The following is an 18,407-nucleotide window of genomic DNA, read 5'->3' on the forward strand; positions in this document are numbered from 1 at the left end:
AATGTTTCCTTATGATTCAACTCAGATTATGCCTTTCTGGGAAGAACACCCTCTGGTGTTTATTTTCAGTAAATTCGTTAGGTAGCCCCATGCTAAAAGTAGGAATATGAAATTTGTGTTTTAAGTCTCATCTTCCTAAATAGGCTCTGAACTTCCTGAAGGCAAGAACGGGTCTTTTCTTACCTCCAGGGTGGAAAGTGCAGGCACTGGAGTTAGACTACAAGGGTTAGTGTTCTGCCTTTATTACTTGCTACCAGTGGGACCCTGCTTTAATTACTTCATCTCTGGACAGTGAGGGAGGAGGAGATCCTCTGAACTCCACAGGGCTGTGAGACTTAGAACAGTTGGTTCTAAATCAAGCAAGACTCATCAGTCCATGTTCAAACTAGTGAGTGGAAGTTTGAGGAGTAACAGGATATTTTCATAGTCACTGAGTCCCACCCCACAAGGTACTTATTAATTACAAAGGGAAAAATGTTGGAGAAACTTAGCACAGACCACCTTAACCAAGTGATCAAAATTAACATCCCCAGCCACAGGTACAGGAACATCACGTGCCTCCTGATGTGATGGACTGAGGAGAACATAACCCATTTTCTCACCTTAGCCACTCCTTGCGCCTCTTAACCTTCTCTCACCACTCTTGTCTCTGGATCAACCCAGCTGTTTGCAAAGGAATGACATGATCTGATTTACATGTTAAAAATATGGCTCTGGCAGCAAAAGGAGGATCAACTGGAGGAGAGGAGAATGGAATCTGGGGTGCTGACATAGTGGTCCTCAAGTCTGATGGGACTAATGCCTGCTCTGTACCCAGCTTTCCTCTACAAGGATGTGGACTCTGAGCTAGTTCAAGAGACTTTGAAGTCCCTTAGGTGCCCCTCTTGTCCCCCAGTCTCCTCTCCTGTCTGCTCTGTATTTCCCAGGCTCCTTTGTTGGACCCCCTGGGCTCCTCTTGTCATCACCCCCCTTCTCAGGACTCTTTCCATCATCCCACACACCCCCAGTCTCATCTGTTGCCCCATGGTCCCCTTTGTTGGCCTCTGCACCCAGTTCTCTCTGTCCCCCACAGCTTCAGGGCATGGTAGAAGCCCTGACTGTGATGTAAGTTGGGGTTGGATCAGGGAGTCAGGAGGATGGGGCATATCTGAGTGTGTGAGCAGCCAGTGGGCTCTGCCCTGACCTCCCACAAGAGACAAACTACAGCTTGGCCTCTCTTCTCTTCCCTCCTCCATGCTTATCCTGTTCTTGTCCAGGGCCTCATTCTGCCTACCACCCCTACCCTAGCTCCTCTCTCAGTGAATGTACCACCAGGTTTATTATCAGACCTGTTCCTGAGGAATGCCCAACCGTAGGTGTGCTGCCATACCCCTTCTCCCTGTAACCCTCCTCCACAGAGCCTCTCTGCCCAGCCACCCACTTCCTAGCGAGAGCCCAGCTAGGCTTCGCCTCGGCCTCCCAGGCCTTTCCTGTAAATGCACTCAGAGCCAGGAGGGGTGCCATATTAAATCAAGAATGATGGAAACCAGTGGCCATGATTATCCAGCCGAGATGCAGCATAGGGAGCTGGTTGCTGCTAGCTCCAGGTGAGGGCTTCTGAAGCTAATTGCATGTGGCTTTTATTAAGAAGATGATCACTCCCCGGCTCTTGCTCTCCTGGGTAGCTTCTTGGGCCTCTCAGCCCAGTGCCCCCTACTTTTGCAGGCTGGGTCATCTAACCTGTCTTCTCCTCCAGTGGAATCCTGTCAAAGCAGGGCCTTGACCTCAGTCCCTGTAGCCTTCCTCCCCGTTTCCTCAGAAAGCCGGGAACAGCAGTAGCCCACATTCATAGACCCTTACCAAGTGCCTTCTCCCATCCTTCTCTCTCCTCTCCCCCAAATAGAATATATATACAGACCAAGTGTTTTCCTTTCCTAGGTTCTTCCACTGGTTAGTTTTCCACAAGCCTGAACTCATAGTCCATGCCTTAAAAAGTCATTCATTCATTCAGCATATTTTTTAATATAAACTCTGTGCTAATAAACATTAGGAAAAGAGCATGAAGCAGTAACCTTCTACCTGGTTTAATCCCATTGTCCTGTACATTTTTATCAAAAAGTCTGATCCAGTTTCAGAAGTTTCTCTGAGGAGATATATAGGGCTTCAGGCTGGGAGGGAGTATGCTAGAATCAGGATGTGCTCAGATTTAAGCCATAGGTTGAATCTTTCCCAGTACCATCTAGAAAGCTCCTGAGAAACCAGCCAGATAACAGTGCAGCCTTTCCCCCGTGCTCACCCCCATAAAAGTCAAGAACCCTTTCCCATTGCCCACGAAAATAACAGGAATACTAAGATAACCTAAAATCATGACAGTGAAGTCGAGTTATAGGAGGTAGAAATATTTCCCTGAAAAAGAAGGAAAGAAGATATGTTTTGTGAGGCCCCAGAAACGAATGGATGGAAAGTACCTAGATATGGAGTTCTCTACCACATAAGGAAAATTGACAGGCAGAGCTGAGCCACCCCAGACAGTAGAGGCATCCTGAGAACTCAGTTGGTGTTGAGACTGTACCCTGCAGACCCAGGGTTCCTAGGGGGAGAAGCCTCAGGAGCCACACTGGGGCAAGTGGGGGCATCCACGTGGACTTGGCCTCTGGCTTCTGCTTAAGCCGGAGCAACTGTTCCCCTTATCTGTGGGCTCCGTGCAGATTAAATTAGTTAAAAGGGTTCCAGCACCAAAACAAAAACAAACAAAAAAGGCACTGGGTTAGTCAATCAGTTATCAAAATGCAGCAAAGGAGAAGTTACATTTATCAGAGGCCTGCCACGGGCCAGGTACTATGCTGGCCACTTGAGTCTCTCACATAGCGACTTCTACATACACATTTGTTGTATACCAGAGACCTGCCAATTGTTTCGTATACATCACCTCACTTAATCCTCACAAGGATCCTGCAAGGCAGGTGTGAGTACCATCACCATGTTAGAGATTTGGAAACTGAAATTCAGGGAGGTGAATTAACTTCCCCAAGGTCAGCTAACTAGTAAGTGGATTAGGCGAGGTCTAAATTCACATCTTTGTGGAGCAAAGCTGCTTTTTTCCGCCACACTGTGTGCCCCACTGTGAGCCAGAAGAGGAGTCAAACTCCAGATGGGGGCTACTATAAGAATTCAGTGAGACACTACATATAAAGTGCTGAGTACTGTGCCTTTCACACAGCAGCTGTTCCACAAACGGTAGTTACCTGATTCGGTTGGCAACATGTATTGACTTCTTCTGTGAGTAGGGCCCTATGCTAGGTGCTGGAGCTATAGCAATGAATAAAACATGGGCTTTGTCACTACGGACCTCATGTGTGGAGTAAGGAGACATAAACAGTCAGTTAAATAAGTGCTCTGGAGGTCCCGGGGCCAGGGCAACAGGCTCCTTAGGCAATTTGGTATTTAAACTGAGATCACTTAGAGGTAGGTGGGAATAGAGAAGAATTTTGTGCTGAGGGAACAGTGTGAGCAAAAGGCCCAGAGGCAGGAATACCCATCCCTGAGGGGAAGTGACGAAACAGACTTAACAAACCCTCCCAGGCCAGGTTCCTTCTGCAGCCAGACTGACTGTGAGCTGACTAGGCCAGTGCTGTACCAGCAGGTATGTGTGCATCTCACCATCAGAGCCTTCCACCCCAGTGGACTCGAGTGCTGAGAGGGGCTGGGTGGACAGAGAGGAGGAGGCAGATATATGGCTGGAGTCGGCAGAGCCAGGTGATGTATGTGGTGCCTGAGGGAGCTGCACGATGACGCGCTGGATTCCAACCAGCAAGTGTTGCTCCGCTGGGATCAGCGCCGAATTATTGCTCCGTATGAAACCCTGGAACTGATGGGAGCTTTCAGTTACAGACTGATAGCAACAGCCGAAATTGGATTGTTTGCTATTTATTTTTTTTAACTTCTGTCAAGGTCACTACCTTAACAGGAAAACACTGCCCAAGCAGCAGGTATTTTTCATCCACTCTCCTCGCAAGAGCAATCTACAGCCACAACTTTTGTGACAGGACCATACCTTGTCAGCTCGCTTTCTAGAAAGCTGTCAGTATTACAGGGGCCCTAGGGGAAAGAAGCCTCCTGAAGACCCAGGTCCTTCCATCCCACTTCAAGACCTGTTTCCTTCCCCCACCCTCCGTCCCCTGGCCTCCATAAATGCTTTATCATCAGACCCACACACTCACCCCTCCTTGCCCAGTCTCCAGATAGTCCCACAGCTCCCACCTAGCCCAGTATTCCAGCTCCTTCAAGCCTCCTGTCTCCCAGAATTGTGCCGTGCTTTATGTATCCTTCCCTTCTCTGTACTTGTACACCACCCAGTCTAGCTGTTAATTTCTCTTTATATCTGTCATCAACTTCATTTTTGCAAATATTCACCAGATGCGTCCACTGTGCCAGGACCCGTGCCGGGAATAGCAGTGAGTAAAAGGCAGTGTCTCCCCTCAGGGGGCTCATAATTGATTTGGAAGACAGAATCACACACATGCAACAAACTGGTTTTCAAGTAATTTTTTTTTTAGTGATAGGTACAAGGCTAGAAATAGGCACACATGCTTTGGAACCATGAGGGAAATGGCTAATTCTGCCTGAGTAGTATTTGTGTACAGACCCTGCCTCACCTCCCCTGCCCAGCTTTGAGCTCCCTGAGAGCAAGGCCTAGCTCTCATCTTCTCCCTCGCAGCAGGACCAAGCTCAGGCCTCCTCCGTCTGCCTTTTCTGAAATGGACGAAGCCGGAGGCCAGACACATGCCAGGCACTCAGCATCATCTAAAACTCCCGGGAGGCAGGGTATAATCCTCCTCCTTCCCCCTGCCCCACCTTTCCATCATTGCATGCAGAGGGCCAGGCACACAGCAATTGCTGAATAGTTGTGTTTAATTGAAATGCAGTATAATTGAAGTAGAGGGTGTTCGTAGCTCTGGTTTAAAAACCAAAATGGTTTTCAAGAGGATAAGTGGAGGACTTCCCTGGTGGTGCAGTGGTTAAGAATCCGCCTGCCAATGCAGGGGACACGGGTTCGAGCCCTGTTCTGGGAAGATCCCACGTGTCGTGGAACAACTAAGCCCGTGTGCCACCACTACTGAGCCTGCTCTCTAGAGCCCGTGGGCCACAACTACTGAAGCCCGCACGCCTAGAGCACATGCTCCGCAACAAGAGAAGCCACCGCAATGAGAAGCCCACGCACTGCAACAAAGAGTAGCCCCCGCTCACCACAACTAAAAGAAAGCCCGCGTGCAACAACAAGGACCCAACACAGCCAAAAATAAAATAAATAAATAAATAAATAAATAAATTTATAAAAAAAGAAAAAGAGGATAAGTGGAAAAGGAAAGGAACCTATATTTGTAAGCACTCAGTGCACATCAGCCATGATGCTAGGCACATTCTATATACATTATCATATTTAATCCCCAATTTACAGAGGAGAAAACTGGGGCAAAGTAACTTGCTCCAGGTAGTGAGCACATCTTGTAAGTGATAGAGCTGAGATTCGAACCAAATCTTCTGTCAGACACCAGAGTCAAGGGTTAATTTACTAGCAGTACTTACTAGCAGGGTGAGGCAGGACCCCTGAGCAGTGGCCACCCGAGGTAGGGAGATGAGGTGAGGCCTAGGTCGAGGGGCAGGGGGAGGACTGGGCCAGCCTCTAGTGGTCATGAGCCAGAGCTGTGAATCAGGACCCCCAGAGAAGAAAACCTGTGTTTTCCCCCCCTGGGTTGGGGGATAGAATGAAACTAGGATCCTCCTGGGCCCAGCACTCCTGAGCCACCTTCCCTCTCTCCCCACAGTACCAAGAGAAGCAGCGGAAACGTGAGGCCGAGGAAAGGCGCCGCTTTCCCCTGGAGCAGCGGCTGAAGGAGCACATCATTGGCCAGGAGAGTGCCATCGCCACAGTAGGTGCTGGTGAGTATGCGAGATGCTGGTCCGCACCAAAAAGGGCAAGGAAGCTCGCGGTCTGCCCCAGCGAGCTGTAGTCCTGCTGTCTCCATGCTGGGGAGAAGTGGCTAATAATATTACAACATAACATTTGTTGAGTACTTCCTATGTTCCAGGCAGTGTTCTAAGCTCTTTGCATATGTTGTGTCATTTAATCTTTACAGCAACCCTATGAGGTTGGTGCCATTAAATTCCTCTTTTACAGATGAGGAAGCTGAGAAGAGCACTTCAATAATTTGCTTAAGGCTGCTTTCATATGCTTTGAATTTAACTCTGACCTTCATCTGGTCTACTGCCCCCACCCCACCCCCATTTTTCAGGTAGGGAAACTGAGACCCAGAGAGGAACAGGAGTTTGTCCATCACTAGTAATGTAGCAGTTGAGCCAGAAATAGAACTTTTATCTTCTGTCTCCCAGCACAGGACTCTGCCACACTTAAGTATAATTTGTCAGCAGCTGGTTCAATTTGGAGGAAAATATTCTGAACAAGTCTTGAGTGCCTTCTTCTCCACCTCAGAAGTTCTTTATGTCCGATACTTTGACCCCTGGGAGCTAGACTGCCTGCTGGTGTAACTCCTAATCTAATGGCCCTCCTTCCCATGCAGATCCCACTAGAGAGATATATCAAACTGCTCAGGATGGTGGCCTCACTATTGTTCCTCTACTCAGGTGCATGACTCCCTGAGGGTGACCTCAGACAGGTCAGGTAAGGTCAGTGGAACCCTATGCCTGGCCTAGACAAGGGGTATCCCCCAGGGCAGTGGTTCCCAAAGTGGTCTCTGAACCAGCAGCACCAGCATCCTCTGGGAACTTGTTAGAAATGTAGATCTGAGGCCTCAGCCCAGACCTATGGAATAAGAAGTTCTGGCAGGGGGCCCCAGAAATCTGTGGGCTTTGTTTTGGGGAGTTCTTTTTTAATTTATTTTTTTGGCCATGCCATGCAGCTTATGGGATCTTAGTTCTCCGACCAAGGATTGAACCCAGGCCCTTGGCAGTGAAAGCACAGAGTCCTAACCACTGGGCCCCCAGGGAATTCCCCAGAAATCTGTTTTAACAGGCCCTGCAGGCAATCTGATGGCTCAGCTCAAGTTTAAAAACCTCTTTCCGGGACTTCCCTGGGGGTCCAGTGGTTAGGACTCTGCGCTTCCACTGCAGAGGGTGCAGGTTCAATCCCTGGTCAGGGACTGGGATCCCGTGCGCCACATGGCTTGGCCAAAAAAAAAAAAAAAGAAAATTAAAAAACTCCTCCCTGTGATGTCGTGGTCAGTCCCACTCACATGTTGTATCTGGTGCTGCATCTAGTCCCACCAGATGCAGCCCAGTGACTGCCAAGGCCAGCACCAGTTCTCGCTGGTAAAAGGAGATATGAGTCTGAAATTGTGGTGCCCCTCTGGAACATTCTGGAGTGGCCTTGTCAGCCCTAGGAAACCTATTAGAGGAGTCATTGAACAATGAAGGCAGTCACCCCTGTGACACACCAAGCCCAGCCCAATCTCCATCATCCTCACACACTAGTGGGACTGTTAATTTCTCTTTATATCTGTCATCAACTTCGTTTTTGCAAGTATTCACCAGATGCCTCACACACCAGTAGGACCGCGAGCCCCTCATCAGGGGCCTGACCATCAGTGAATAAGAGGAGCCCATAGGGACTTCCCTGGTGGCACAGTGGGTAAGACTCCACGCTCCCAATGCAGGGGGCCCGGGTTCAATCCCTGGTCAGGGAACTAGAGCCCACATGCGTGCCGCAACTAAGAATTCACATGCCACAACTAAGGAGTGCACTTGCCACAACTAAGGAGCCAGCAAGCTGCAACTAAGGAGCCCTGGAGCTGCAACTAAGGAGCATGCCTGCTACAACTAAGGAGTCCACATGCTGCAACTAAGGAGCTGGCGAGCTGCAACTAAGGAGCCCACCTGCCGCAACTAAGAAGACCCAGTACAACCAAAATTAATTAATTAATTTTAAAAAAAAAAAGAGGAGCCCATAGACCAGAGCTGCCTCACCAGCTAGAGGTCAGAAGGCTGCCTGCAGGCACACACAGGAGCCAGGGAAAGCTTTTATGAATACACAAGTTCCTGCTACTCGGGCCCAGACCACACCAGGCTGCCCTTTTGGGTCTGGATACAGACAGCCACCCTCAGCCACCACCTTGGAGGTGGCAACACCCCACTCTGTGTCTGAGGTAGAGGGAAAGGAGACCTGGGAGCTCTTGAGTTGAAGAAGAGAGGAGGAGGAGCCCATGGGAGAGACAGGTGACCTAGCAGAGGTCTGAGAAAGCATATCCTGCTGGAGTCCCATGTCCACTTGGGCCAGAACTGCAGCTGCCATGATGATATTTTCCCCCCACTTCTTACACAGCCCTTTCCCAGCAGGTTGCCTGCTCCTCTTACCTCCTGCTACTCACCAGCTTCTCAAGCCCATAAGCTATGAAGCTCCCAGAAGTAGTTGGGGGAGAGGGAGGATCAACCAGGGCTCAAATCGTAGGTGGGCCACTTACCAGCTGTGCAACTCAGGCTGGTCATTCAGCTTCTTTGAGCATCAGTTTCCTCATCTCTGTACCGGGGAGCCAAATCCAGGACTGTCGGACTGTAAAGCACATGCTCCTTCCAGTGTGTACCAGATAGCACTCAACAGAATCTAGTCCCCTTCCTCAAGATGTTTACCACCTAGGGTTGGGGACTGTGCTCTATAGGTCAGGCCCACAGTTATTTCCTTCAACCCGGGACTTATCCCTAGTCCCAGCCCCAGACTGGCCTCTTCCCCTGGTCCTACATCACCTTGTCTGTCCCTGCCCTTGGCTCAGAGCAGGAGTAGATAATGCCACTCCCCACCTCCTAGGAGCTGTCAGAATGTCTGCCCCAAGTGCTTCCTTCTACCCAAAGCTCCATTCTGTCACTGGAACTGCCTCAGATCTGGAGGCAGATCTTTGTCCTCTGGTATGTAGGTTGACCCTGCTATGGCTCCAGTGATGCTGGAAAAGATACAGAGGCCGTGGGTGCCCTGGGCTGAGGGGTTGGTATGTTCTCTTCCATTTGTAAGGCAGTAACTGTGCACCCACCTTGCTAGAGGCCCTGCAGCCAGGGATCACACTGATAATAGATTGTGTTTGGCTACCAACTCAGATGAAGCATGAGGCACTCTTTGGGTTGGAATTTGTGGCAGGTAAGCAGCAGCCAGTGCCTCAGGACCTCAAGACTGAAGTAAGTGCAGGAGAGGGAGGCGGATCTAGAGGGTAGGCCAGACCTCCCTGAGTCCTCTAGGCTAGTGTCAGATGTGTGCTGGGGGCTGGCTGGGTGGAGCCTGGCACCCCAGGGGTACCACGAGGATGGGCAGGCAGAGAAGTGCCGCAGAATGAATTGATTTGATAAATGGCCATTTATTACCCTCACGAATTGACTGAAACCAATTTCGGTCACATCAACCCCTGGTAAGTGCTGGGATATTGATTTGTGCAAAGTAATACAGTGAATTTATCAGTGTGATCCCCAGCTGCAGGGCTTCTAGCAAGGCTGGCGCACAGTTACCGCCTTACAAATGGAGGAGATAAAGCACCAGCCCCACAGCCCAGGCCCCCATGGCCTCTCTGGTCTTCTGGGGTCACTGGAGCCAAAGCAGGACCAACCTACAGACCACAAGCCAGAGCACTGGTATTGAAAGTGAGGCTCTCCATCCAGAATACAGAGCTGTTCTTGAACATGGGGAAGGGGAGGATGCCTGTTCTACTGGGCAGACCTCCTGGGAGCTCAGAGCCTCTGTGCCCCACCATCCTCAGAAACGCAAGCAGTTGTCTATTCAGCCCATTCAGAGCTAGACTCCGCCCCCCTCCTCCAACCCACCCTCCTCCCATGTTCCTGTCTCAGTAAAGGCACTACCATTCCCTGGTCTCCTAAATAGAAACTTAGGTGTTTCCTTGGTCCTTCCCTCCCCGTCCCCCCTCACAGCCCATCAAGTTCTATCATTGTAACTCTCTGTTCTTTTCCCCTCTGTTCCTAATACCGCTGCCCCAGCTCAGGACCTCAGTATCTCCCATGTGAACCAAGCAGTGGCCTCCTCACTGGTGTCTCTGCCTCCTTTTCTTTCCCTGTAATCACTTCTACCCAGCTAGAGTCAGCTTTGTAAAGTGTAGGGGGGGGAAAAAAAAAAACCTGTTTAAAATCTTTGAGTGGCTGCCCTAGCCTGGCACACAGGGCCCACCCCTGCTGCTCCCCCTCTTCGGTTGCCCCCACCCGTCCCCACCTGCCACTGCACAAAATGGCTGCTTCTGCTGCCCTGCATGTGCTGTGTTGATCTCCTGCCTGCATTTGTTGATGCTGCCCCCTCTGCTTGTAATTCCCTTTCTTCTGGCCCCTTCCCCACCCCAGCCCTGCCCACCTCCCACACTCAGGCTGGTTTTTACTTAGCCTAACTCAGTTCAGGAGCAATAGACTGTAGACTCCTGAGGGCACAGAGACCATGACTGAATCATTTTTGTTTTCCCATGTCCTGGCACAGTGCTCTGCTCGAAGTAGATGCTTAGTGAAGTTTGTCAGATTAATTATTTTGGTATGGCCCTTTGTCCATCTCTGTGATGTGCTCTGAGGAAAGAAGAAAAGCTGTAAGCCTGCTTTCTAGTTGTTCACAAGCATACTAGGAATGTGACTGTAGCGAAATAGTTAATTACAACACCCATACTACTCAGCCTTTGACCCCTTTTCCCCAGACCTGCTCCAAGAAGCTTTTTCTGGGCAGCTGGTCATCCTGCACACCCTGTCGCTCCCTCTGACCAGGGGCCTGTCCGCAGAACCCATTGCATCTTGTCCCAGTTGACTCAAGCCCATGAACTCCCCCGGGAAGCTCTACCACCTTGACTGCTTTTCCAAGGTCTGGCCCGAATTCAGAATCTCAACATCAGCCATGTGCACACAGTAGGCGCACCACCCTGTCTTGTGCTCCACGTCCCTCTTTGACTAATCCAAAAATGTAATCTTCCTAAGCACTGCACCTTTCTGGACCCTCCCTTGGAGTCCTGTTTCTAATCTGAGAAATACATCCAGGTCATCCCTGAGTTGTAGAGAGGCAGTGACTGATTTAGAAGACTTCTTACAGTTCCACTTCGCCACCTCACCCCTTCAGGTGTCCCTCCTGTGCGCCTGCCATTCTTATTGTCTGGACTGCCCTGCCCTTCCACTCACCTGCCGGGACCCTCAACACCCAGGCCTCCTCCAGGAAGCCTTCCTTAGCCCTCCACCTGGGTGCAGGGCCCTTTCTCTGGGCTTCATGTGGACATCTTTTAAAACTGAACTTACCACATGGCATCAGTTTGTATGTCTTTCTCCCTCCCAAGATCAGGAACTACCTCTCATTCAGGTCTGTTTCCCCAGGGTTGGTACACAGGTGTGTAAAAGGTTGAACTCAAGTGAATTCAAATGAACAAAATCTGAGACCATCTTGACGTTCTGCCTCTCCTCAGCACAGATTCTGATCTCAGCCTCTTTCTGGAAGGGTGTCAATCTTCCCTTCAGGGATCCCTTACCTCACAGCATGCACATAGGCACATATAATGGGTGGGCTCAACAAAAACTGTTTTTCGTAATTTTAATACGTAACCCCTTAGTAGCAGTAGTTTGTCTTCAGAAAGACTAATCCTTACAGACTAAGAAGAGAACTCTCTCTCATCATCCACCAAACCCAAGGCACCAGTATCCACTCAGTCAGCAGACACTTCTTGAGCTGTGCTCCTTGAACCTATAAGCTTAGATAGGAAATTGCTAATAGACATTTAGATGACTCAGCCATGGAGTCCCTCTGAAGGACAGGTTTCCCTAGGAGGTGGCACAAGCATGGAACAAACATGTTCCAGTTAGGTTAAAAAAATCTCTCCCACTGCATCACCAGAACTTATCAGGAAAGAAGAGTCAGCCTGCCCAGACTCCCCTGGAACCTTGAGCTAGATGGAGGCAAAGGCCTGGCATGGGAGGAGGAGGCAGTACTTTTGTCTCACTTTGGTTTTGCACACACCAGGGCTTTCCTCTGGAATGTCCCTTCATACCCAGACTGCCTGGCCATCTCTCCCTCATACTTCAGGCACAAATGGCTCTTCCCACACTTCTCCCAGTTGCTCCCATCCCACTTGGAACCCACAGTTTTCATAGCAGCGTTCAGCCAAAAGGCACAGACCTTGTTTTAGGCTTCTTTGTAGATGCCCCAGCACTCAACACAGAGCTTTTTTGCTGAGCAAATGAATAAGGCTCCCTGGAGAGAGGTTAAGAAGAGAGTGGAAACCTTATTCACCCAAGGGTGGTAGTAGTAGTAGTAGTAGTGGTAGTAGTGGTAGTAGTGGTAGTAGTAGTAACCAGTTGAAGCCATAAGAGACTCTTCGGTCCAGGCCTTACTGTTCTCTGTAAAATGGGAGTTGAAGTGCCTGTTCTTTTCCCCTTGTGATTCCAGAAAAACCAAGAATTAATTCATTTAGTCAGCACACATTAAACCAGTGATGGGCAAGAGTCCCTCAGGAAATAGAATGCCTAGCACATGTACCCACGGAATACACAGATTGAGGCACACCCTCCCCGTGATACGAGGGCAAAGACAGATGAAACCTGTTCCACTGCCCCACTTTGAGCCTCAGTCTCTTCTTCTGTAAAATGGAGGTAATGTCTACTTCTCTGAATTATTGTAAGGATGAAAGAGAGATCTGTAAAATAGCAAAGCTAATGGCAGCTGCCACTACTGCTGCTATGACTACCATTATTTTTATTATTATTCCATTCTTCGCAACTTATAGCCATTAACTGTACTATACTATAGCCATTAACTCATTTTAAACTTCATGGGGGGCTGACTGAGCATGTATGGCTCTTCCCATTTTATAGATGAAGAAACCAAGCCTCTAAATCAGTAAGTGTTTTACTCAAAGTCAATCAACTAATAAGTGGCAGAGCCCAGGACTCCAAACTAGGTCCTGTAACTCCTGCCCTCTCCACCATACTGCCCCATAGATGAACATAGGAGTTAATGGAGCAGATGTGATGTGGTGGAATAAACAGGAAAGAGTTGTTGCAGGTGAGACTTAGTATGGTCTGGCAGTGGTTGACATGGTCAGGAGAAGACGTTCTGGTAAGGGGAAGAACCCAGCAAGGAGGCCCTCGAGCTGGCTCAGCATGTGGAGAGGCTGCCAAGCCTGTTGGAGCTTTCAGAGATGGAACTGGCCAGAGAAGGGGCTGAGCTGCCTGCTCAGGGGACCTGACACCACCTCAAGCCCAGAGAGCAGTGGTCAGGATATGGTCAGGGGCAGGGGCTCCTGAGACCATGTATGGAATGGCTGAGCCAGCCAGACTGGAAGACTGCAGCACGGTGGCTTTCCAGGTGAGGTGAGGGAATGAGGAGATGTTGTGGTAGGGGAGAGCCATTCTCTAAACTCCTGAAGCACCAGTTCATGCTCAGGAGCTAGCCAGAGCCAGGGTTAAAGCCCAGGTTCATTTATTTACCTGTGTAACCTTGAGCAGGTCACCTAACTTCTTTATATATATTTCCTCATCTGTAAAATGGGAATCAAGTTACCTGCCCTGCCAGCCTCATGGGTTCATAACCAGCCTCAAATGAAGTTATGTCTACAGAAGTTCTTTACAGACTCTCAAGTGCTAGCAGAGAAAGTTGCTGCATTTGCTTATCCACAGAGCACCAATACCTGTGGCCACATCCCAAATGGGCCTATCCAGGTCTCTGTCTGTCCCAGCCTCTGCCCCAGCCTGACAGAACCCTGGGGCACCCAGCCTTGGTCCTCAGCCACCCTGCCAACCACACACCCCAGGGCCCGCCTTCCCCAGTCTTTCCTAGCTGCTTCCATTTTTCATTCTGTCGGACGCCATCTGCTTGGCCATTTTTCTCTTCAGATATTATTAGAAATATCCAGAGTTGTAATTGTTTAATGGTTGGCATTTTGCCTGTTTCACGGGGAGCCCAGATCAAGCCCACCCCAGACTCATGCCCTGGGTCTGGCAGAATTGACCAGGGACAGCTGTACAGTGGAGTCTGCTTGGCATTATAAAGAGCTCTCTCCCAGGTGCATTATTAGAAAAGAAGGGGGAAAAGATGGCCCCTGGCGTAATCCAATTCCGCATTCTCCGTGGTGTTTTTGAACTGCATAGCCCAGAGGCATGCAGCTCTTGGTGGGCTGGGAAGCTTCCTGAAAGAGAAGTCAAGATCAGAACCTCAGGTTCATGACACCTGGGGGAACCCTGGTCCCCCAGGCCACCTGTCTGAGTGATGCCTGGATACTTTTGCCTCCCCAAATACCCCCATGAAGCCTGAATCCAGTTTTTGCTCAGCTTCTTTCCAACCTAGATTCTCAACTTAGCCAACTTTTGGAAGAGTGTGACTCCTTTCATATCACCCCTTCTCTTACCCTTGCCTCAACACACATCCACACATAATGTTCACAGAAGTCTAGCCTTTGCCATTTTACAGTATCTCCACCTCCCCAAATACCCCCACCCACAGGGTCTTGTTTCTCTCAGGACACTGGGGGCTCCCTCTCACGAGGCTGGGACTTCTCCTTCATCCCCGCCTTCAGATACCTATGAGGCCTGTGGATTCCCATCATGGCCAGGCCTTCCAGAGGACCAAGCCAGTCAGTTTAGAGATGATCTGAGACCTAGCTCAAGGGAGAGGTTAGACTGAGTGTTTTCTCAGGCCCCTCTCAGGAGTCTCAGGGAGTATCTCCCGGGCAGGCAGAGTGGCTAGTCTGGTGTCCATGAGGTTGCACAGTTTTTTTTTCTGCTGAGGCCAGAACTAGAAAGTATCTTAGGTAGAAGCATTAGAGATTGAGGTGAGAAAGCCCACAGTGTGGACCTGAACTCCTAAGACAGGAATTCGAGACCTCTTTGATCTGATCCCACCCACAAGTACTCATGTTCATTCCTGTCTCTCCACCTCTGTCATGCTGCTGCTTTTGCCCCCTCCAGATCCCACCCAGTCTGTGATCTGTCATCAGTCCCACTTCCTCCAAAAGCCTTCCCTGATCTCTCCAGCCGCTTCTTTGAAACCCAACCACACAGATTATACCACACAGTATAGCATTTAGGATCTTTGCACCTCAAGAATGGACAATGCTTCCCTAAGACTGTCAACTCTTCCTCCATTGACTTGGTTTCCATGCCTTGTCCTCTGACATATATCCTTTTGCTCATCTCCCCTCAACCCTCTGGGGACCAGACCATATATGCTGTTCCATCTGCAGGATGACCTTCACATTGCACAATGGTCTCTCCCCTTCCTTCTTCTGACGGCCATGTTTCCGTTTATGGCAACCCAAATTGATACTAGCTTTTGTAAGTAACCATATGTGACAAAAAAAGAAGACAGGTTTAGAGATGCAACTCTACCATCACCAGTCAGCTGGTAATCTACTAGTTGTGTGACTTGGGCAGATCTCTTTATCTCTTGTTTCAGTTTCCTGTTCAGTATGATGGAGTTGAAAATAATATTTTCCACTCAGGGTATGGGTCTTGAGTAATAAAATGTTGGCGATTTTTCCATTGGGCCTAGCAGATAGCATGTTTAATAAATGATTCTTCTGATTGTTCTGCTTCATTCTGTTCCTACTCTTATACTTGAGTGATGCTTCTGAGCCTGACTCTCCCACTCTGTGGTTGGGCACTTAATTTCCTCATCTTGCACATAGAACCCTTGAAGAGGAGAGGTTAGCACTCACGCTAGCAGAGCTGAGCCTTGGGGAGCCTAGTACATGTTTATTCCCATTCCCCCACCTCTGCCCAGTGGAGGCCATGTTGGTGGAGGTGCTAACCAGGTGGCTCACCCTTCCATGCCCTGAGCTCCACACTACCCTTCATTGGCTTCCAGAAAGTGCATTTGGCTATATTTCCTAACAGCAGACAAGACCTTAGTTCCCCCAAATGGGAAACAGATCCCCAAGGGCCTGCCATGGGCTTCTGCCTCTGCCATTTGCATAGGGGCAGGCTCAGACTCCCACCAGTGGTAAGTAGATGGGTTACCAGTGGAGAGCTAAAGTTCCTCTCGAATTCTCCTTCACCAGCCCCCCACCCCCTTCACCTCCATTCACCATCCACCCGCCTTTCAGTTTCCTTGGCAACGCTGAGTGCTCATCCTGGAAAACTTTATCCGAAATCTGCTCTGGGCATCTTTCCAAATCCATGCTAACCTGATTAGGTGTCTCTGGGGGCCTTGCCAGCTAATCAGATTAGGCAGCACTAATGGTAGTGAGGACTTTGAGTGGGCGCAGAGCAGTAAAACATATTGTATACTTAGTGATAATTATCCTGCCTTTTGTGTCATTGATTTATCTGCCTCCCTCCCTGTCCTCCCGTCTTATGTGTTTGGCCATAGCGATCCGGAGGAAGGAGAATGGCTGGTACGACGAAGAACACCCTCTGGTCTTCCTCTTCCTGGGATCATCTGGAATAGGTAACTGGGAGTAGATCAGCCTGTGGGGAAGGAGAGCTTGGGGGAGCCCCAGCTGCTATGGGCCAGAGTCACACGACCCACCTCTTGTTCAAATCTAGCTCCCAGAACAACTGCCTCCAAATTACAGAGCCAGCAAGAGGATCATCTGTCACATTAGGAACATCTGGAATTAAGCCGCTCCCTCTGGAAGCTGTGGTGCAGGGCCTACTTCACCTGCAAGGCCAGGCCCTTGGGGTCCTGTGAGTCCTGGTCCAGCCACTCTGCAACCCCAGAGGCTGCCCTTTAGGAATTGAACCACCTCTACTGCCCAGTGCACCAGCCTTATCTAGTGTAGTCTGGGACATAACCCTCTAGGAAGCTAAAGAAAGCCCCTGATGGCCAGCACAGTGCTAAGTGCATAGCAAAATTGGTTGCAGTGAAATGGGTTGGAGATTTTTATAGCCATTTGGGCTGGATTATCTGAGGCATTCTCACCCCCTCACTCTGCCCTCACAGATACTTCCCACTGCCACCACCACACCACCACCACCTCCCGTTGTCTTTTTTTTTTTAATCTCTCCCATTGTCTTGATAGGGAATTTCATGCATCTGTTGCCTCCTCTTCCCCTCTCAGCATCTTCATGGGTGCTCCCTCAGATGTAGGGTCCCAAAGGGTTACCGTTACCTCACATGATACTATAGAACTTGACCCATACCAGATAGTGACTTCCAAAGGCTTGACCGTCATGCCAAATGGCCCTTCAGAGCCACCACTTCGGTATTATCATTCCTTCTTTATGTTACAAAGCAAGGCTGTGAAGCCAAGGAGAGGTGCTTTTTATCCTCTCTCAGCCTCTGTTTGGCCTGTGGCTCCAGGGCCTGGCTGGATGGCAAGACCTTGGGTGTCCAGAGAGATACAGTGCAGTGAGCCAGGAAGTCAGGGTGCTCCTAGGACAGGCAAGGTTTATGCTGGGCTTCAAAGGACAGGATGGCTCTGGATTGTAAGAGTCAACCTCTCACTCTTAGGATGCTGCTGTAGAGAAAAGGCTTCAATCCCCATCCACAAAAAAATCAAGATGCAATGCAGACTTTGATTCTGGTCCCAGCTTTACCATTAATTCCCTTGGTGACTTTGAGAGAGTCACTGAGCCTCAACATTCCTATCCATAACATACATTATTTCCAGCATCCATGCATTTCTAATATGCTTTCATCACAGGAGATAGTCATCTGGTCCTAACCCAACACTTCTCTTTTCCTTCTTACTAGGAAAAACAGAACTGGCCAAGCAGACAGCCAAATATATGCACAAAGATGCCAAAAAGGTAAGGGCTGGGATCTACGCCTGATTGGCAGGCCATAGAGAGCTCACCACTCCTGCTAGCCCAAAAAATCCTAGGCTCCCTGAATCTGGCAATAGCCAGTCAAAAAGATGGGCCCCGGCCCAGGAAGCAGGCCTCAGCTATGGCCCCAACTTGGCCACCAGTTGCTCCAGGAATTTGGGCAAGTTATTCAACCTCTTTGTGCCTCAATTTCTTCATCTGTGAAATAGGATGAATAATCCTTGCCCTGCCTGACTCTTGAGGCACTTGGGAGAACCCAGTGAGATTCATTTATACAACATTTCTAAGCATCTACTCTGTGCCGGGTATTGTACTAGATCCTGATAATACAGCGTTGATTAAGACACTCCCCTGCCCTGAGGAGCTCAGTCTTGAGGGGGAGACAGCTTTAGAAACATATCACTACTGTCCAGTGCCATCAAGGCCATGCTAGAGGGAGTCTCAGACCTGTAGGAGAAAAGTAGAAATAAGAGGATTTGCTATTCTCCATTCTACATGAGCTTTTTTTTTTTTTTGCGGTACGCGGGCCTCTCACAGCTGTTGCCTCTCCCGTTGCGGAGCACAGGCTCCGGACGCCCAGGCCCAGCGGCCATGGCTCACGGGCGCAGCCGCTCCGCGGCATGTGGGATCCTCCCGGACTGGGACACAAACCCGCGTCCCCCGCATCGGCAGGCGGACTCTCAACCACTGCGCCACCAGGGAAGCCC

General features: G+C 49.7%; 1 protein-coding gene across 4 annotated transcripts in view; it reads left to right on the plus strand.

Moving 5' to 3' along the window:
• CLPB (ClpB family mitochondrial disaggregase) overlaps positions 1 to 18,407 on the plus strand; it is a 148,752-nt gene that overhangs the window by 114,204 nt on the left and 16,141 nt on the right. For all 4 annotated transcript variants that reach the window (XM_007463005.1, XM_007463002.1, XM_007463004.1 and 1 more), the window contains 3 exons: positions 5,805 to 5,919; positions 16,301 to 16,378; positions 17,627 to 17,682. In XM_007463005.1, coding sequence (XP_007463067.1) covers positions 5,805 to 5,919; positions 16,301 to 16,378; positions 17,627 to 17,682 — 249 coding nt within the window. The remainder of the gene's footprint in view (positions 1 to 5,804; positions 5,920 to 16,300; positions 16,379 to 17,626; positions 17,683 to 18,407) is intronic.

This window comes from Lipotes vexillifer, unplaced genomic scaffold, assembly GCF_000442215.2.
Source record: "Lipotes vexillifer unplaced genomic scaffold, Lipotes_vexillifer_v1.1 scaffold557, whole genome shotgun sequence".
In the NCBI taxonomy this organism is placed as follows: Eukaryota; Metazoa; Chordata; class Mammalia; order Artiodactyla; family Lipotidae; genus Lipotes; species Lipotes vexillifer.